Source organism: Cherax quadricarinatus, unplaced genomic scaffold (genome assembly GCF_038502225.1).
Source record: "Cherax quadricarinatus isolate ZL_2023a unplaced genomic scaffold, ASM3850222v1 Contig500, whole genome shotgun sequence".
Taxonomy (NCBI): Eukaryota; Metazoa; Arthropoda; class Malacostraca; order Decapoda; family Parastacidae; genus Cherax; species Cherax quadricarinatus.
The window spans coordinates 8,192-31,197 of NW_027195526.1; the positions used below are offsets into that span (position 1 = coordinate 8,192).

A 23,006-nucleotide genomic window follows, 5' to 3' on the forward strand; every position below is an offset into this window, starting at 1 on the left:
TTATTTTTGCCGTCACTCGTACAAGTTGTCTGGCTACCACAACTCATATTTATGTTAATTTATTCCATTGTGGGGTGTATTTATCATGTTTATATGCTACATATCGTGTTTATTACATACACGTAATTTTTAAAAAATATCATGGATGGATTAACCCTTTCAGGGTTTCGGACGTACTAGTATGGCTTATGCACCAGGGTTTTTGATGTACTAGTACGCCTAAATTCTAGCGCCCTCAAATCTAGTGAGAAAAAGCTGGTAGGCCTACATATGAAAGAATGGGTCTATGTGGTCAGTGTACGCAGTATAAAAAAAATCCTGCAGCAAACAGTGCGTAATGAGAAAAAAAACTTTGACCGTGGTTTTGGATTAAAACAGCGACTTTGCACTGTATTTTCGTATGGTATTTATTGTCTTATTCTAGTTTTCCTGGTCTCATTTTATAGAATGGAAGGCATATCACAGAAATTGAGATGATTTTGACTGGTTTTACAATGAAAAGTACCTTGAAATTGAGCTCAAAGTAGCAGAAATGTTCGATTTTTACCAAAGTTCAAAAGTAAACAAATCATGCTAAGCGTCCAATACACGTCAACTAGTGAGTCTAATATTATTTCACAATTGTGCCAATATTATTTATACCATTTCTACACTAATGCAGTAGTCTGCATAACAGTAAATCTTCTATTTTTTGTGAGAAAAAAAATTCAAAGTGGAAAGCAAAAGAATGTAAGATGGCCATAGGGACATGACTAATGAACAGAGGAAATGTTATTTTAGTGCCAGGAATGTCTTTCTTGTTTATTCTGGACCCTATTTGTAAATTGGCATCTTTTGAAATTTGTGTGAAATTGGCAAAATTGCTAAATTCTGACCACTGTATTGGACAGTTGAAATCGGTAAATAGGTGGTTTCTTGTACTCATTCGATAGAAAAAATGGAGTTCTAGCAAAATAGTTATGTTTTTGTCAACTAGTACATTGGAATTGGCCGAAAATAGGGCTCAAAGTGGGCAAAATCGCCGATGTGTAAACATCGTCGAGACCGCTAACTTCGCGAGAGCATAATTCTGTAAGTTTTCCATCAAATTTCATACTTTTGGTGTCATTATGATTGGGAAAAGATTCTCTATCTTTTCAAAAGAAAAAATAATTTTTTTTTGAAATTTGGGCGACCCTGAAAACAAGTCTGGGAGAGGGCCTGGGACCCTGAAAGGGTTAATGAAAATGTGTATACGTGTATTAACATAATATACGACATTTAATGAGCCTCAGTGATTATTATTATTATTATTTTAATTATTATTACTAATATGGCATCTCAAGACAAAAGAAACTCTTACTGATTTTAATGTGTACCTGCATGCCAGCACAGTAAGTTTATTTAGGTACAGGTATACATAAGTATAATTATCAGAGTATATATATAAAATATGAAATAACTTTTAGACACTTGAAATTTTGGAGTTTCCAGAGATAATAGAGAGACATGGTGCTTACGGAGCTCAAAGAGAATGTAAACAAACTGGACAGGGAGCGGTGACCATATTAGAAAGTCAGGTGGGGGGAGCCGTATAGCGAGTTTTGATCAGAATTTGAAATGTCCGTATTAGCAAAATGCCGTAAAGCAAAACGCCGTAAAGCGGAGCCCTACTGTAATTTATGTTACTAATGCATTTGTGAGAATATGCATCAATACTGCACACTGAAGTACTAGTTTTTCTCCTATGAAATACAGCCTCTCCTCACTTAGCAACGTACTTGTTTACCGATGACTCGGATTTACGACAGGCTCTCTGACCAGAATGCATACCTCAATAATGTATATTACAGTTGATTTCCTCTATTCTGTTTATTATAATATACAGTACACTACTGTATAAACATTTAAAAATATACCAGAAATGTTATAAATGGTACAAAGGCGATATTAACCCATTCAGTGTCAAGACCCCTAGATTTTTTCTTTTGAAATGATAGACAACGTTTTCCCAATGGTAACGACACAAAAGTATGAAATTTGATGGAAAAGTTATGAAATTACGCTCTCGTGAAGTTAGCAATCTCGACAATATTTATGCATCAGCGATTTCGCCCACTTCAAGCCCTATTTTTGGCTAATTCCATTGTTACAGTCGACTAAAATCATAGCTATTTCACCAGAACTGTATTTGTTGTATCGACTGAGTACAAGAAACTGCCCATTTACTGATTTCAACTACCCAATAAAGTGGACAGAAATTGGAAATTTGGCCAATTTCACACAAATTTCAAAAGATGCCATTTTCAAAATAGGCTCCAGAATAAACATTCCTGGCACTAAAATAACATTTTCTCTGTTCATTAGTCATGTCTCCAGGCATCTCTTGTATTACTTTTTCTTTCCATTTTGAATTTTTATTCACACAAAAAATAGAATATTTACTGTTATGCAGACTACTATATTATTATAATAATTGTGTAAATAATGTCAACCTATTCATGACTGCAAATTTGACTGGCCAGTTGGACGTGCATTAGACAGTGATGTCATTTGTTTACTCTTGAACTTCGGCAAAAATTGAACATTTCCGCTACTTTGAGCTCAATTTCAAGGTACTTTTCACTGTGAAACCAATCAAAATCATTTCCATTTCTGTAATATATCTTCTATTCTCTCGAAAAAGAAAAGAAAACATGAATACAACCATAAATACCATACAAAAATACACCGCAAAGTCGCTGTTTTAAAACAAAAAAAAATCAGTTTTTTTTTTCTCATGCACTGCATGCTGCAGAATTTTATCTACAGGTCTCCCTCAACATTCACATTTTCAACTTTCGCGGGCTTCACACATTCGTGAATTCTCAGCCGCTAAATTCCCAGCTGTCAAATTCCCAGCTGCCAAATCATATTTGAGTTTCCCGCCACTCGCGCGTCCCTACTACCCTCCCTCCGACCCCCCGCAACTGGCAGCCAGCCCTCCCGCCCACCACTCACTCACTCACTCAGTCAGTCTCCAGCCACTGTGCAAGTCGGTCTTTGCTGTTTGTGTGGTGGTGAAAGTATGGCTCTCAAGGGAGCAGTAACCGCTATTGATGAGCCAACCCCTAAGCGCTCAAAGAAAGTCATGAATCTTGAGCAGAAGGTGAAATTGCTAGACAAGTGTAGGACAAGTAATTTGAGCATTTCTGCCATTGGAAAATTATTCAATGTAAACGAAAGCACAGTGCGCTCCATCAAGAAAAATGAGGTGAAGATAAGGGCATCTACTGCTCCTCCCTCAGCCAAGCAAGTGTCACAAGTAAGAAACAGTGTAATGTCTTAGATGGAATCAGCATTATTTGTGTGGATTTCAGACCAAAATAGAAAAGGAAATCCCATAGACAGCAATTCGATTCGTGTAAAGGGAAAGACTTTGTATGATATGTTGGCTAGTCGTGAGCCTAGCACCAGTGCAGAACCTAGCTATCCTGACTTCCTAGCAAGTAAAGGATGGTTTGAAAAATTTAAGAGACGGTTCTCCCTGCACAACCTGAAGATGAGTGGAGAATCAAGATCAGCAGATCACATTTTGGCAGCTGCATTCCCTGGTGCTTTGAAAAAAATCATCGATGAGAAGGGATACACACCTGAGCAGGTGTGGAATATGGATGAAACAGCCCTGTATTGGAAGAAGATGTCTGCCAGGACCTTCATTGCCAAGGAGGAAAAAATTGCACCAGGGTTAAAGGCTGCAAAAGACTGATGCACATTAATGCTATGTGCTAATGCTGCTGGGCACATGATAAAGCCAGGCTTTACTTATAAATGTCCCAACCCCAGAGCACTGAAGGGACGCAATAAGAATCTCCTTCCAGTATTCTGGATGAACAATCCGAAAGCATGGACCACCAACATCATCTGTATGGACTGGTTTCACCACTGCTTCCTGACGGAGGTATGGGCGTATCTACAAGAGAAGGGCCTCCCAAATAAAATCCTCCTGCTTCTTGATAATGCTCCAGGTCACCCACCATCATTGGAGGGAATGTGTGATGATGTTGAGGTTGTGTTCATGCCACCAAACACAACCTCCCTGATACAACCTCTTGATCAGGGTGTGATAGCTACATTTAAAGCCTACTACACACGAAGGTCAATGCAAAGGCTCCACACAGTGTTGGATGCAGATCCAGATATAAGTGTCACTCAATATTGGAAGGAATTCACCATCGCTGACTGCCTCTCAATAGTGCATGATAGCATGAAGGATTTGCAACCTCAGATGGTGAATGGTTGTTGGAGGGCTTTGTGGCCAGAGTGTGTGTGTGATTTTGTTGGATTTGCTCCTCAAGACGAGGTTAACAAAGGTGTGAGGAAGACTGTGGAGTTAGCAAGGCAAGTTGGTGGTGAAGGGTTTGAGGACATGCAGGAGGGTGAGGTGAGAGAACTGGTTGAAGAACTTGCACTGGGCCTAAATGATGAAGAATTGTTGGAGATTGTGCAGGCAGAGAATGAGGATGAAGAAGAGGAAAGTGTTGCTGAAGCCAATCAATCTCAAGCCCTCGCCCTTGAAAAACTTGGGCAGGTGATGAGAATGACAGCGCAGCTCAAACAATTTATATACGACATAGACCCATCGATGTTGAGGGCTTTGAAGGTGATGAACGACCTTGATAAGACCATAATTCTCTACCAAACTCTGTTTGTAGATATGAAGAGGAAATGGTCTCAGTTGCCCATCACAATGTTCTTCACAAGGAAGCCTACCACTACTCCTACTGCCTCGCCTGAGGCAGTGAAGACTTAAAATCCACACACTAGTCTCATCATGCCATGCAGTTACACTCCATATAATCATCTCCATTCAACTGTCATCAGTAACTGCATGTAATATCAATAGAGAAATAAAGAATTATAACTTAAATTTTTTTAATCATCACAAGTCATCAGAGTTCGTCTGCCTTACGAGAGGTGAGTGTTTTGTTTGTTCATTATTTATTAAACTCCAGTATAAATAATGTCAACCCATTCATGACTGCTAATAATAATAAGAATTATAATAATAATAATAATAATAATAATAATAATAATAATAATAATAATAATAAATACGAGGGTTGAAGCAGTGGGTGGTAGAGGCATCGTCAGTCAGTACGGCTTTGTTTATGCTGGAGTGAGCATTATCCTCTGCGCTCTTCCAAACATTTCACAATAATTCATTGTGTTTGGTGCTTGTTGATTGAGTGTGACTGCTACATAATTAACCATGGGCCCAAATAAATTTTGGTAAAGAAACTGAGAAACACGAAAGAATTGAAGAAAGAAATTGTATAAAAATACGAGGCAGTGGTGGAGGCAGTACAATATTTTACGATGTTCTTAGGTACGTATTTTATGATTGTTCATGAGAACACAAGAAAGGAGGAACACTGCAGTAGACCTGTTGGCCCATACTACTCAGGTCCTTCACAAATCCAACCCACTAACAGAATAAATGCTACCCAAGCAATAAGCTTTGAGCATTCTATTTGCTCGCATGCAAGTCCCATTCAAATCCAATCCCCTCTCACTTATGTATTTATCCAACCTAAATGTGAAGCTACTCAAGGTTTTAGCTTTGATAGGACCTTGGGTAGCTTTAAAGAGAGATTGGACAAATATATGAGTGGGAGGAACATGTACGTATATACATAGATTATTTTATTTTAGTATTTTATTATATTTCCCTGCAATATATTGGGGCACCAAACATTCGCGATTTTTCAACATTCGCGAGGCTCTTGATCCCCTAACCCTCGCGAATGTTGAGGGAGACCTGTATACTGCGCACACTGACCACACAGACCCATTCTTTCATATGTAGGCCAACCAGCTTTCTTCCACCAGATTTAATAGAGCTAGAATTTTGGCGTAGTATTAACCCCTAAACGATCCAAACGCATATACAGGTCCCCCTCAACATTCGCGTTTTCAACTTTCGCAGGCTTCACACATTCACGAATTCCCAACCGCCAAATTCCCAGCTGCCAAATCATATTTAAGTTTACCGCCACGAGTCCTTACTACCCTCCCTCCGACCCCTGCAACTGGCAGCCAGCCCTCCCACCACTGTGTGGTGAGTGCTTTGTTTGTTCATTATTTGCTGTTCATTATTTGCTATTAAACTACAGTATAAATAATGTAAACCCATCCATGACTGCATATCAGAATGGCTATTCGGACAGGTATTGGAAGGTGACATCATGTATTTACTCTTGAACACAGCAAAGAAACAAACATTTCTGCTACTGCTAATAATAATAATAATAATATTAATATAATAATATGTAAAGTAAAAGGACACAAGTGCAACTAATGTGACATTTATTGTGGCAACGTTTCGCTCTCCAGGAGCTTTATCAAGCCATTATTGGCTTGATAAAGCTCCTGGAAAGCGAAACGTTGCCACAATAAATGTCACATTAGTTGCACTTGTGTCCTTTTACTTTACATATTGTCGGTAATTCTACCAACTTTATTACAATATAATAATAATAATAATAATAATAATAATAATAATAATAATAATAATAATAATAATAAATACGATAGAATTGAAGAAGGAAATTGTACAAAAATACGAGGGCTGAAGCAGTGGTGGAGGAAGTGGTTGACACAGTGTCAGCGTGGCTTTGTTTATGCTGGAGTGAGTATTAGTCTCCGTGCTCTTCCAAACATTTCACAATAATTCATTGTATTTGGTGCTTGTAGATTGAGTGTGACTGAAGTGGTTGAGGCAGTGGTAGAGGCAGTGGGTGAGGCAGCAGTTGAGGCAGTGGTAGAGGCAGTGGTAGAGGCAGTGGGTGAGACAGTGGGTGAGACAGTGGGTGAGACAGTGGTAGAGGCAGTGATAGAGGCAGTGATATTTACTAACATATATGTTATAAATAATAATAGTATATTATGAATAACATTTTTTATTATTATTATTATTATAAATGTTATTAATATTAACATGTACTATTATTATTTATAACATATATGTTAGTAAATACCACTGCCTCACCCACTGCCTCTATCACTGCCTCTACCACTGCCTCAACCACTCCAGTCACACTCAATCTACAAGCATCAAATACAATGAATTATTGTGAAATGTTTGGAAGAGCACGGAGACTAATACTCACTCCAGCATAAACAAAGCCACACTGACACTGCGTCAACCACTTCCTCCACCACTGCTTCAGCCCTCGTATTTTTGTACAATTTCCTTCTTCAATTCTATCGTATTTATTATTATTATTATTATTATTATTATTATTATTAGCAGTAGCAGAAATGTTTGATTCTTTGCTGTGTTCTGTAGTTTAATAGCAAATAATGAACAAACAAAACACTCACCACACAGTGGTGGGAGGGCTGGCTGCCAGTTGTGGGGGGTTGGAGGGAGGGTAGTAGGGACTTGCAGTGGTGGAGGCAGTGGTATTTAACCCTTTGACTGTTTTCGACGTATAAATACGTCTTACGAGCCAATGTTTCTGACGTATATATACTCAAGAGTAAACACACATGTCACCTTCCAATACCTGTCCGAATAGCCATTCCAATATGCAGTCATAAATGGGTTGACATTATTTATACTGTAGTTTAATAGCAAATAATGAACAAACAAAACACTCACCACACAGTGGTGAGAGGGCTGGCTGCCAGTTGTGGGGGGTTGGAGGGAGGGTAGTAGGGACTTGCAGTGGTGGAGGCAGTGGTATTTAATTTGATAACATACATGTTGTTAAGGCATAACGTATGTATTTAGTACAATTTACGACGTTTTCATGTATTTTATGATTGTTCATGGTTCAACAAGTTAAGGAAGCAGTATTGTATTATATTTCCCTACAATATATTGGGGCACCAAACATTCACGGTTATTCAACATTCGCGAGGCTCTTGATCCCCTAACCCTCGTGAATGTTGAGGGAGACCTGTATACGTTCTCTTGCGTAGCGCCCCAAACGTATATATACGTTTTCTTTGTCATTCATTCAACATTGCCACGATAAGCCTGAGTCGCCTAGACATGAGAGAATGGGTGTGTGCATTCACTGTGTGCCATATTAAAATAATTGGGGACACCTGGGTACCATATGCTCTTTTTTCCTATTATAAAAAAAAAAGATTTTTTTCTCAAAAAATCTGAGGCGCTACGCGAGTGAACGTACATGTATATATACTTTTGGACTGATTAAGGGTTAAGGGACTGACACTGGCTCTAAAGCCATAAAATTCCAGGACTGACACTAAAGTGTTAAAGCAATATCAAAGATGGTTGACACACTCCCACTACCATTATATGTAGTATGCTCCTCACTTAGCGACGAATTTGTTTACCAACGTGGTCTTAGGAACGAAACTCCGTCATTATGTTAGGAGAGGCTGTATTGCGTTTGTCAAGATAATTTTTGCAAAAAGAATTCTGGGAACAAACTTGACTTCTTTCTTGTGTTAGTTCTCGTGTGTTGCCAGCACAGGTTTTCAGCAAATAATCTTACGAAAGACAATGATATGTTTTATTTTAAATATGAAAAAATACTAAATCCTAATGGCTGTAAAGCACTGCACAGTTCTACAGAAATCTATCACTTTATAATTAATCAGTACACAAATTAGGTGTCAGAGAAATTTGAAATCTTACATTAATCAGGTGTATAACAGAAATTAATCCTCTTACTGTAAGAAATTAGCATTCTTACTAATACAGTGGACCCCCGGTTTACGATATTATTTCATTCCAGAAGTATGTTCAGGTGCCAGTACTGACCGAATTTGTTCCCATAAGGAATATTGTGAATTAGATTAGTCCATTTCAGACCCCCAAACATACACATACAAACGCACTTACATAAATACACTTACATAATTGGTCACATTGGGAGCTGATCATAAACCGGGGGTCCACTGTATATGTTAAAAACAACAATTTTAGTAAAAATCAATTTGTTTTTTTCAACAAACCAGCCGTATTCCACCAAGGCAGGGTCGGCCAAAAAGAAAAACTTAAGTTTTTCTTTTTAAATTTAGTAATTTGTACAGGAGAAGAGGTTACTGGTCCCTTGCTCCTGGCATTTTAGTCGCCTCTTACAACACGCATGGCTTACGGAGGAAGAATTCTGTTCCACTTCCCCATGGAGAAAAGAGGAAATAAACAAGAACAAGCGCTAGAAATAAAATAGAAGAAAACTCAGAGGGGTGTGTATATATATGCTTGTATACATGTATGTGTAGTGTGACCTAAGTGTAAGAAGTAGTAGCAAGACGTACCTGAAATCTTGCATGTTTATGAGACAGAAAAAAAACACTGGCAATCCTACCATCATGTAAAACAATTACAGGTTTCCGTTTTACACTCACTTGGCAGGACAGCAGTACCTCCCTGGGAGGTTGCTGTCTACCAACCTACTACCTACATAAAAATCAACTGTCATACTAAAATAAATAACCATTTGACAAAAATCTGGTTATACATAATTTGTCAAGTCAGCTACTCAATTTTACCTAATGCCCAGTTCCAGTTTATAGTTCCTAATTCTTACTCATCATCTGTGTAACAACTAACAGTATTGTTAGTATGCAATGGTTGTCTAAACCAAGTGACAAAAGTGAAAGTTATGTTGTAATAAAAATTAAGACTTACAACAATAAGATGCAGTACTTTTTTTTGCTGTTGTGTGAAGATGGGGGTACAGTGGTACCTCAGGTTACATACTTAATTTGTTCTGGAAGGCTGTTCGAGTGCCGATACCGAACGAATTTGTTCCCATGAGGAATAATGTAAATTAGATTAAACCGTTTCAGACCCCCAAGCATACACTTACAAAAGCTCTTACATAAATACACTTACATAATTGTTCGAGTTGGGAGCTGCTCATATGCCGAGGTACCACTGTATTTAGTTTTGAACAAAGGATCAGATTTTATTTAAACATTTTAAAGATTCTTTTAATACTGATCAGGTTTATCTTCTGAATCAGTCCCTATATGTCTTACATGATTAACTTTTTGCATAAAACATTTTAGACACTCTGACTTCTGATATGGTTTCTTTTCAGTGAGAGTTCTGATACGTGTCACTAACACTGATTTTCTTGAAAAATCTTTGAGACACACCAAACACTGGTATGGTTTAGGTGTTGTGTGAGTTTTAATGTGTAACTCTAGAGAAGATTTGAGTTTAAATTCTCTTAGACACACTGAGCACTGGAACAGTGTCTCCTGTGTGTGAACTTTTATGTGTTTCACTAGAGAAGATCTGTCTGTAAAGCCTTTTAAACAATCAGAGCATTTATATGGTTTCTCTCCCGTGTGAATTCTCATGTGTGTCTCTAAAGATGATCTACATGCTAAATTTTTTAAACACAGTGAACACTTAAATGGCTCCTCTCCTGTGTGAATCCTCATGTGTGTCACTAAAGAAGATCTGCATGCAAATTCTTTCAGACACATTGAACACTTATATGGTTTCTCTCCTGTGTGAATTCTCATGTGTGACACTACAGAAGATCTACAAGTAAATCTTTTTTGGCACACTGAACACTTATAAGGTTTCTCTCCTGTGTGAATTCTCATGTGTGACACTACAGAAGATCTACAAGCAAAGCTTTTTGGGCACACTGTACACTTATAAGGTTTCTCTCCCGTGTGAATTCTCATGTGTGTCACTAGACTAGCTCTGCATGCTAATTTTTTTTGACACACTGAGCACTTGTAATGTTTCTTTGCTTTGTGATTTCTCATGTGTTTCATTAGATTAGATTTGTCAGAAAATTTTTTCAGACATTCTGAACATTGATATCGTTTTCTTCTTTTGTGATTTTTCATGTGTGTCACAAAATCAATTTTTTCTGTGAATGTTTTAAAACACTTAGGACACCAATATGATTTCCCTTCTTCATCACTTCTTATTTGCATTACTGTAGATTTTTTCACATCAAACTGGGTCATCAAGGCAGATGTCTCCATATCAATTCCTGGTGAAGACTGAGCCACTGAGGCAGTTGTTGTTGGAGCAGTCACTGATGGAGACTGGGCCACAAAGGTAGTTGTTTCTGGACCGATCAGTGCTGGAAACTGGAACACTGAGGTAGCAATCTCTGGAACAATCACTGCTGGATACTGAGCCACCGAGGACGTTGTTACTGGAATAATCACTGATGGAGACTGGGACACCATGGCAGTTGTTTCTGAACGAGTCATTGCTGGAGACTGGGAAATTGTGGCAGTTGCTTCTGGATCAGACATTGCTGAAGACTGGGACACTGTGGCAGTTGTTTCTGGACCAGTCATTGCTATAGACTGGTATACAGTGGTAGTTGTTTCTGGACCAGGCATTACTGGAGACTGGGCTATTGAGTCCATTGTGGTTGAAACAATCACTGCTGGAGGCTAGAATAAGGAGGAAGTTGTCTCTGTTTCAGAGTGGGCCAGTGAAGAAGTTGCCACTGGAACAATTATGGCTGAAGATTATACCATCGACAAGACTGACACTCGAAACATCACATCTGGAAAATATTGTTTATATGTAATGTTAAGTTTAACAAATACATGGAAATACTGTATAGGTTGATAAAATAGTAAGGAGTCTATGTTTCAAAGATAAAATAGCAGCAAAATTGGGCATATGGTGGTCTGTTGCCAGTCCTCATTTAGAACATAATACATGCATTGAGTATGGAAATGTCCATGAGATGGAAGAAGAGTTTCATGTATCACTTATAACTCACGTGAACACAATCAGCAAATCCAATCTGCATGTCACATTTGTCCAACGAATGCATATTGATGGTGCAATCAAGGACAACCGCAGGTTTCAGAATGGATTCACTGGTGTCTCTATTCGCCTTTCCAGTGTCTTTTCATTTCATTGTGGTGAACCAATGTCAAATTTAGTCTGTCATGCCACTGTAATGCCATGATGTCACTGGCATCATACACCTGCACCTCATCACTAAGATTGTGTACCAATTTTTCTTTTAAACCTCTCAGGGTCCAAACCGTAGAGCTACGCCAAAATTCTAGCAGTTTCATATTTAGCACAAGAAGGCTGGTAGGCTCTGGGTGGTCAGTGTGCACACTAGAGAAAAAATCTAGATGCCTGCATGGCATTGTGGGAACACCGCCAAAGTAGCTTTGTTCATCATGCCTGGCGGCAAGGAAGCTCTCACTCCCCACTCACTCTCTAGGCAAATTCTGACTTTCCTCTTCACAACTTACAGTTCTAAGATTGATGGAAGTGGATCTGAAGAGGAATTCTATGGTTTTGAACTATATGGTCCCATTGTACCACATGGTTCAATGGTACCATATGGTACAATGGTGCCACATCATACAATGGTATATGGTATAATGGTACCATATGGTACACTGTACCATATGGTACACTGTACCATATGGTACATTATACCATATGGTACATTGTACCATATGGTACAGGGACCCTAATGGAAATAAGTCTGTCTGACTTTTTTAGGTTATCCTGGTTTCTCCATACATATGCTGCTATGTATGATAATCTACGTAACTTTATTTGTGTATACCTAAATAAACTTACTTACGATGCCACATGAGCTTGAGTAAGTTTATTCGGGTGTACACAAATACAGTTACATAGATTGTCATACATAGCAGCATATGTATAAAATCCTAGGATAGCCCCAAAAAGTCAGGGTACAGGGTACCATATGGTACTCTGTACCATATGGTACCCTGCACCATATGGTACCCTGCACTATATGGTACCCTGCACCATATGGTACCCTGCACCATATGGTATCCTGTACTGTATGGTACCCTATACCATATAGTACAATGTACCATATGGTACCCTGTAACATATGATACCTTGTATCATATGGTCAGTAGGAGGTGTTGGTGCCACGAGGCACCAGCCAAGACTGAGTGGCGACGCAAGCTAGTGATTTGGCAGTTTCCAAGACAAAGCACTTTGTCATCCACCTCAAGGAACATGTCCAGCGACTGTACATGTGTAAATATATAATAGAACATTACTAATATACAACATTTTTGCATATTTTTGTTGTAAACAATTATTATAAATGAAATAATAATGAAAATATTAGTGCTCATTGTGTTGAATACAACAGTGCCATATAGTACCATATGGTACAATGAGCCATATGGTATCATTGTACCTGGAGTTTACCTGGAGAGAGTTCTGGGGGTCAACGCCCGTGGCCCGGGCTGTGACCAGGCCTCATGGCGGATCAAAGCCTGATCAACCAGGCTGTTACTGCTGGCTGCACGCAATCCAACGTACGAGCCACAGCCTGGCAGGTCAGGTACCGACTTTAGGTGCTTGTCCAGTGCCTGCTTGAAGACAGCCAGGGGTCTATTGGTAATCCCCCTTATGTATGCTGGGAGGCAGGTGAACAGTCTTGGGCCCCTGACGCTTATTGTGTTCTCTTAACGTGCTAGTGATACCCCTGCTTTTCATTCGGGGGATGTTGCATCGTCTGCCGAGTCTTTTGCTTTTGTAGTGAGTGATTTTCTTGTGCAAGTTCAATACTAGTTCCTCTAGGATTTTCGAGGTGTATATAATCATGCATCTCTCCTGCCTGCGTTCCAGGGAGTACAGGTTCAGGAACTTCAAGCGCTCCCTGTAATTGAGGTGTTTTATCTCCGTTATGCGCGCCGTGAAGGTTCTTTGTACATTTTCTAGGTCGGCAATTTCATCTGCCTTGAAAGGTGCTGTTAGAGTGCAGCAATATTCCAGCCTAGATAGAACAAGCGACCTGAAGAGTGTCATCATGGGCTTGGGACCATGTGGTACCACTGCACCATATGGTACCATTGCACCATATGGTACCATTGTAGCATGTGGTGCCATTGTACCATATTGTACCATATGGTACCATTGTACCCTATGGTACCATTGAACCATATGGTACTATATGGTACTGTTGTATTCACCACAATAACTGCACTAATATTTTCATCATATTGTTTACAATAAACTTGTAAACAGGTTTTGTAAGCAATATAATGATAAACAAATTAGTGCAGTTATTGTGTTGAATACAATGAGTGTACACTTATACAATATACATTATACTGGTCTCACAGGCCACAAAAGTTACTGGAAAAAAATATTGGAAAAGAAAAAAGTATCAAAAACCTAAAATAAAATAATGCGACATTATAAAAGTTGCCGATGTTGCCGCCACCAGGTCATTGAGGGTCAACTTCACGGCTCTATATCTCGATAACTACTGATCAGAAAATTTTATTTTTTGGTTTTATTACTTACAGAAGATCATCTTTAATTTTGTAAGAAAAAATAATTTTTTTTTTTTTTTTTCAAAAAATTCTTGGACCCTGGTGCACCCTTTGAGATTTGGCCTCTGGACCCTGAAAGGGTTAACACATCGGCTGTCTCCCACTGAGGCAGGGTGACCCAAAAAAGAAACACTTTCACCAACACTCAACACTTTCACCATCATTCACACATAATCACTGTCTTCGTAGAGGTGCCCAGATATGACAGTTTAGATGTCACTCCAAATAGACAATATCCCAAACCCCTCCTTTAAAATGCAGGCATTATATTCACCACCTCCAGGATTCAAGTCTGGCTAACCAGTTTCTCTGAATCCCTTCATGAAATATTACTTTGCTCACACTCCAACAGCTCGTAAGGTCCCAAAAACCATTTGTCTCTATTTACTCATATCCAACCCGCTCACACGTGCCTGCCGCATGTCAAGACCCCAGACACACAAAACCTCTTTTACTCCCTCCTTCCATCCTTTCCTAAGACAACTCCTACCTCCCCTCCCCTACACTACAGATTTATATACAATCCAAATCATTCCATTTGGCTCCATCCACTCTAAATGACCAAACCATCTCAATAACTCCTCTTCAGCCCTCTGAATAATGCTTTCTGTAACTCCACAACTCCTCCTAACTTCCACACAATGAATTTTCTGCATAATATTTACACAACACATTGCCCTTAGACACAGCATCTCCACTGTCTCCATCCTCTTCCTTGTTGCAGCATACACAACCCAAGCTTCACACCCATGTAAGTGGTACCACTATACTCTCATACATTCCATTCTTTGCCTCCATGGATAACATTTTTTGTCTCTACAGACACCTCAATGTGCCACTCACTTTTTTTTTCATCCTTCAGTTCTATGGTTAACCTCGTCCTTCATAAACCCATCTGACAAATCTACTCCCAAATATATGAACACTTTCACTTCTTCCATACTCCCTCCTTCTAATGTGATGTCCAATTTTTCTTTACCTAACTCATTTGATACCCTCATCACCTCACTTTCATCTATGTTCACTTTAAACTTTCTTTACATAACCTCCTGAACTAGTCCACTAACCTTTGCAACTTTTCTTTAGAATTTTCCAAAAGCACAGTATCATCAGCAAAAAGTATCTGTATCAACTCCCATTTTGTATTTAATACAATAAAAACACAACTTTTTATTTCCTTGCAAGTTTACATTGTGACTATGTAATTACAAAAATGAGTTGCAGTGCAAAGAGCCACTATCATGCCTTGGCATTATGGGCAGACTAACTTTAATGGCTTACAGACTACTTAATACTAGACAAATAGATCATAGTTTGTTAAAGTTGTACATCTGTTTTTCAGATTTCAAACACAGCGGCAGCGGCAGCAGCGACCTCCAAGCTCCGTACTTTTCTCCAACTATCAGAGCTACCAATGCTCCTATGATGACCTAGTTACAAGCAAAACTGCACTACCCAATGTAGCACCCAGAATGACCAAAGATTACCAACAGTGAAACCTACAAATCGAAAATAATAGAGATCAAAGGAAGACTGCCCACAAACCGAAAACAACACCCCGCTGCCAGCCGAACAACGTAACCCTAAACTTTGTATAACTACAACTTCTTCTTAACTACAACAATTCCTGTAGTATTATGAGGCGCAATCTAAGAGGAAACAGCACCAAGGCCAGCAAGAAAACACTGAAAAATCAACTATTCAACAAGTGTAGTCAGGAGGACGCCGGCCCAGCAACCACCCCACTCACCACCACTCAAGGCGACACCACAACAATAACAACAAACATGGCTGCCACCAGCCCATCCTCCCCTCTCTTCCCCGGATTCAACCTACCAAGTAGTCTCTCAGGTATGACCAACGATCCAGATACCCTAAAGACATGCATCTCCAACTTAGTTATTGAAAATATGAACCTTCGAGAGACGCTAACAAAACAAGACACCAGGATGACACAACTCGAGAACAAAATCCTCAGTCTTGAACAAAAGTTATCAACACCAGGAATGACTAACTGTGGCAAGACCATCCAGACAGTCATAGATAGCCATACCCAACAAATAATATCTCTTAATACTAAGGTTGAAGAAGCAGTAAAAGAATGGAAGAACAACTTAGATAACCAGTTCAGTGACTACTTTGCTCTCCAAGAAGATAAAACTGAACAAGATAAACTATCGGACGCAGGAATAGTTAACAGTCCACTTTTTCCCAGTGATATGAACCAAACAAACATAAAGGACCAAACAAAAGTTACAGTACCAGAGTCAGAAATAAAAGAAGCCAGGTTACTAGGATCCCATAGTAGAAAAAGTGTTATGCTTAGATTCCACTCACATGACAGGAAAAAAGACTTAATTATTGCATCTATTAAAGTAAAGAAAGAGGTATACATTAACGAGTGTCTTACCAAAAAACGTCAGAACCTCCTGTATAGAGTCAGAAAACTTAAGCGGGAGAATAATGACACAATACACCAATGCTTCACACGGGATGGGAAAATTCTAGTTAGGAAAACAAATTTAGGTCAACTGTACACAATCACAAATGAGAATGATCTATCACGATTTCTCAGGGATACTAATCTTACAGAGAATAACTAAACAATGTCCAACCTAAAAGCCTACGTAGTGTAGTGTATGTTTTGCTCCATTATTGTTCAAATTTCATTGTACAATCTCTTAGTAATTAAATACAGCAGGGCCCCGCTTTACGGCGTTTTGCTTTACGGCGTTCCGCTAATACGGATATTTCAAATTATGACCAAAACTCGCTATACGGCTCCCCCCACCTGTCTTTCTAATACGGTCACAGCTGCCCACCGAGTTTGTTTACATTCTCCCTGAGCACATCTCCTTATTATGTCTGGAAACTTTCCAAAATTTTAAGTGTTTTAAAGTTATTGTATATTTTATATGTATTGTACTTGATAATTAAACTTGTGTACACCTGTACCTAAATAAACTTACACACTGTGCTGGCATGTAGGTACACATTAAAATCACTAAGTCTCTCTACTCTTGATGCAATAATAATAATAATAATAATAATAATAATAATAATAATCTCTTGGGCGCATTAATGTCGCATATTACGTTAATATAGACATTTCCCTTAATCTATCTATGATATTTTTTTCAAAATTATATAAGAAACACATTATGTAACACACAAACATGATACATGCACCCACAGTATAAAAATTTATACAAATATATATGAGATGTTTACCAAACGGTTTGTAGAAGTGTTGGAAGAATTACGTTTTCTCTAGCCCGTCACCTGTTACTAGGGATAACTGTAGAAAAATATTCCTTTCGTATGCCTTCACTTTATAGCTATAATTCTGTACTAACTTGTACACAGTGTAAGAGTATTTGTTTCGTGATTTAATTATCATAATAATAATAAAAATATTATAAGGTAAAAGTTTCACAAACTCTTACAAATGTACATGAATGAACTAAAACCGGACACGTATTAATACCGTCTATTTCGCCTGACCGAGTGATCGTCCACAACCTGTTCAGTTTGTTTACGCTGTCTGAGCTCGATGTATCATTAAATGTTGTATACTACATTAATATACACATTTTCATTAATCCATCCGTGATATTTTTTTCAAAATTATATAATAAACACGATACATAACATAAATACATAACAACATATGTGTAGAGAACCTAGGATAACCCAAAAAAGTCAGAGTGACTTACTTCCATTGCCTTCACTCAGAGCATCATTTCTTCTCAAAATGATGTTACATGAGAATGGGAGTGTTCTTCTTTATTTATTCTACCATATCAATGTAGAGACAACCTGTACACAATGTAACTTGTACACAAACCAGACGTGTACACTGTTTACAAAACTTACCTTCGCCTGGTTTGTTTACATAACTCTGCGCCTGTCCTCTCTCATGCACTCATTCTTTCTCTCTGGTATGGTAGCCTGGCTGACTACCATACATACCACACTTGATTTTTTACAATAAATACTACTCATCTCACCCTATATTTTAAGGTAAGTAATGAGTGAACTGTATATACATTTTATCGCTCTGGGATGCTTAAATATCATAGAATAGTATGTGTGGGTGGGGTGGCCTGGTATGGTAGCCTGGCTGACTACCATACATACCACACTTGATTTCTTACAATAAATACTACTTGTCTCACCCTAGATTAAGACTATAAATATTTTAAGGTAAGTAATGAGTGCACTATGTGTGTATTGTACTTTTTTATTGTTTTTTTTGATGCCTGGTTCTATTGCTAACATAATATATGTTAGTGTAAACTTGTTATCTAGTGTTTGTATGCATTTGTAAGTGGAAAAAAAGGGTGTTCCACTTTACGGCAGTAGCCTGGAACCTAACCCGCCGTATAAGTGGGGCCCTCCTGTAATCAACTACCTCATTTTGTGATTTTACTAGTAAGCTTAAGTCACCTTATGTAATTTTCTTATTTATTATTGTTTGCTTAAACATTAGCTGAATTGATACTTTCTCTGTCCATATTACTACCTCATATTTTTTTTAAATACTATCAATTGATATTACTTACTAAAATTAATAATTACCATTTTTACTATAATTTCAATTTACTCTCAACATTTTTGACATTTAATAACAATTACTTGTCTAATTACCTTTATCTGTTTTAATACCACATTTACTATCTTAGAGTACTCTTAATTACCTTGTACTGCCATATAACCTCAAATATAACTACCAGTGCAATATTGAATGAAATAAACATTACTTTTTCACTTTTTTTGTAATCATTATTACTTACTAAAATTTTATTAAACACCATATTTACTACCAGTCAATTTTACTTTTGTACAATAAACATTATTTTATACTTCCCATAACATTTTGTTGCCAAATTTTCAAGTTTGTATATTCAACTCCAACCTTTATATTATCCTTTGTACCTGTGTACCTGTGTACCTGTGTACCTGTCTACCTGTCTACCATCTTACTATCATATTATAACCAAGACATTACCATTGTTATTTTTTACTATTATTCTTTTGGTACTTTAATTGTGAATTTTATTTTGTCAATTTAAATCTAGTTATACTCTTGATCTTGTCAACAACATATACCAGACCCTAGTGCAATTGCAAGTACCATTTCAATTTGTATTTTTATATTATAAGTTTATATTGTAAGTCCTACTCTAAGATTGTTTTCATATCATAGTGACTATGTTGTGTGTGCAATTAGTGTATATTTCAATTATATTATTGTTCAAGGCCCTTAACTATCTTTTGCTAACTAGTACCAACTACCTCATACATATATATATATATATATATATATATTTTTTTTTTTTTTCTATTGTATATTTTATCTTGTCAATTTAAATCTAGTTATACTCTAATTCTTGTAAACAACTTATATAACACCTTAGTGCAATTACAACTGAGAGTCTTGTGCCTTTTTTATATCATTAGATTAAACTCAGTTGTACTATAGCTCATTCAAGCTCAGTACATAGTCAGTACCAAAGTCATTATATTAGACCATAGTGTAATTACTAGTGAGAGCCTGGTGCTATTTTTAATTTGTATTTCTACATTATTAGATTAAACCTAGTTGTACTATTGCTCACTCTAGGTCAATACATAGACTATACCAAAGTCACTACATTAGACCTTAGTGCAATTACAAGTGAGAGTCTTGTGCTATTTTTAATTTGTATTTTTATATTATTAGTTTATTTGTACTTTAGCTCATTCCAGCACAACACATAGACAACACCAACTTCATTATGTGTATTAGTGACTATACTCTACATGATCAAAATGCTATAGCTATATACTTGTCCAAACTTCCCACCACTACAGATATCAGTACTAAAACTCAACACACAACTCAGGATATAAATAACCATAATTTAAACCTAGAAGATGATTGATCACGTTGACCCTGATCTAAACCTCCATAATCTGACACACAATCAAAACCTATTGGAAAGTAACTGCCTTTATTACACAGCATCACAAGCCACCACTATCCTAAACAATGCTAAAAGTCTATCAGTACTTAACTACAACATCAGGTCCTTAAGCAAACACTATGATGACAATTATCTTGTATCAGCACCAATTGCTTTAGTGATGAATATGGAGAATACATTTTTGCTAATTTTACTCTAAAAAACCTTAAGACGCCTATAACAATCGGTGCCATTTACCGGATACCCCACACTAACATCCCAAACTTCAGAGAGAAATTAAAGGCACTAATAACAAACAGACAAATGAATAAGCACCACCTTCTCTTAGCTGGAGACTTCAAGATCAACCTTGACATACTAGATGATCAGCCTGTAACTGATTTCATCAACAATATGAACAACGCACTTCTCATACTAACAATAACTAAACCAACCAGGCTCACTGAAACAAGTGCAACCATAATAGACCACATATGGACCAATATACTAGCCCCTCTTAAATCAGGGATAATCACAGATAGCACTACAGACCACTACCCTACCTTCCTCTTGACAAACATTAGTAAACCACCACTTGAATACAACAAAGTCTCATTTAGACTCCATGATGAGGCCTCAATAAGGAAGTTCACAGCTGACCTAGAGACTGTTGACTGGCCTACAGAATTTTCCAAGGCCAATGGTATTGACGACTGGACAGACATTTTTCTTAACAAACTACTTAGACTATACAACAAACATTGTCCTATAAAAATGAAACAGATCACAAACAAACGGCTTGGTTGCCCATGGCTAACCAGCACCATTCTGAAATCCATTGATAAGAAACACCAATATGAAAAGCAATATAGACAGGGCTTAATACACAAAGATATTCTTAACCCTTTCAGGGTCCGTCCCGTAGATCTACAGCTTTACGTTCAGGGTCCAAACCGTAGATCTACGCCATGAGCTCAGCTCACTCTGATAAACTGTGAGTGGTACATTTGGGCCTAGATATGAGAGAATACATCTATGTGGTATGTGTGCACCACATAAAACAGATCCTGCAGCACACTGTGTATAATGAGAGAAAAAAAATGAAATCATGATTTTTCGATTAAAACAGCAACTTTGCAGTGTTTTTTCGTATGTTTTTTATAGTTGTATTTGCGATTTCTTGGTCTCATTTGATAGAATGGAAGACATATTACAGAAATAGAGATGATTTTGATTGGTTTTAGCACTGGAAATGGCTTGAAACTGAGCTCAAAGTAGCAGAAATGTTAAATTTTTGCCGATATTCAAGAGTAAACAAACGACCTCACACGTTTAATACACATCAGCTGGTGGGTCTAATATACATTCAGAAATATGGTGATGATATTTATACAATTATTACAGTATTGCATAACAGTAAATCTTCTATTTTTTGGTGTGAATAAAAATTCATTATGTGAATAAAAAATCAAAATGGAATTTATTTGTAAAGCCTCAAAACATAACTAATGAACAAAGGAAATGTTAGTTTAGTGCCAGGAATGCCTACATTGTTCATTCTGGACCCTATTTTGAAATTGGAATATTTTGAACTTTGTGTTAAGTTGGCCAAATTAACAATTTCCGATCACTTTATTTTGTAGTTGAAACAGTTGACTTGGCGATTTCTTGTGCTCAATCGATAGAATAGAAGTAATACTAGTGAAATAGCTAAGAATTTGGTTGACTGGAATAATGTAATTGGCCTAAAATGGGAGTCAAAGTCGGCAAAATCGCCGATTCGTAAATATCGCTGACACATCAAAATTCGCGAGAGCATAATTTCGTCAATTTTCCACCAAATTTCGTACTTTTTGTTTTATTACCTTCACAAAAAGATTCTCTACGATTTCATAAGAAAAAATAACAAATTTTTTTTTTTTTAAATTCTTGGACACTGGTGCGTGACTCCAGATTTGGGCCTTGGACCCTGAAAGGGTTAAACACTATTCATCAGTCCTCACCAAAGTAATAAAGAAAGCCAAACAACTGTACTACTCCAGTAGATTCACAGACACTAGAGGAGATATAAAAAAGACCTGGAAAACACTCTCTCAGATTCTAGGGACCCACAAACTGAAAAAAAAAACAAGAATATTGTCCTAACTAAACCTAATGAAACACCACTGCAACCCACTGACACAGCTAACATGATAAACGACTTCTTCTCAACCATAGGTTCTAATCTCGCCAATAAAATCCCACGTACCAATGCCCATGCCGGGGACTACCTAGATGGGAATTTCCCAAATTCCTTCTATCTTGCTCCAACTGAGCCCACGGAAGTCACCGAGATTATAAAGTCACTTAAAAATAACTCAGGGAATCTGTCTCATGTCCCACCATTATTGTACAAGAGAGTGGCCCATGTCCTCTCGCATACTATCTCATTGCTTTTTAACAAGTCACTAGAAGCTAGCACCTTCCCGAAACTACTCAAGACGGCAAGGGTTACACCAATACATAAAGGTGGTGACCCTACAGATTTAAACAACTATAGGCCAAAAATAAATAACAAAAAGGCACAATACCGTGACTGGAACAATACACAAATAACCCGCACATAAAAGAGAGAAGCTTACGACGACGTTTCGGTCTGACTTGGACCATTGACAAAGTCACACTCTAGGCCAATATCAAACTTACCATTGCTATCCAAAATCTTTGAGAAACTCGTGCACAGGAGACTATATTCATTTATAACGTCACAAAACATACTCAACCCCT

General features: G+C 37.6%; 1 protein-coding gene across 3 annotated transcripts in view; it reads right to left on the minus strand.

The window, feature by feature from the left end:
• Positions 1–8,496: 8,496 nt before the first annotated feature.
• LOC128697889 (gastrula zinc finger protein XlCGF57.1) overlaps positions 8,497–23,006 on the minus strand; it is a 126,764-nt gene continuing 112,254 nt past the window's right edge. For all 3 annotated transcript variants that reach the window (XM_053789886.2, XM_053789887.2, XM_070080473.1), the window contains exon 2: positions 8,497–11,498. In XM_053789886.2, coding sequence (XP_053645861.2) covers positions 9,940–11,355 — 1,416 coding nt within the window. In that variant the 5' untranslated portion in view covers positions 11,356–11,498 and the 3' untranslated portion in view covers positions 8,497–9,939. The remainder of the gene's footprint in view (positions 11,499–23,006) is intronic.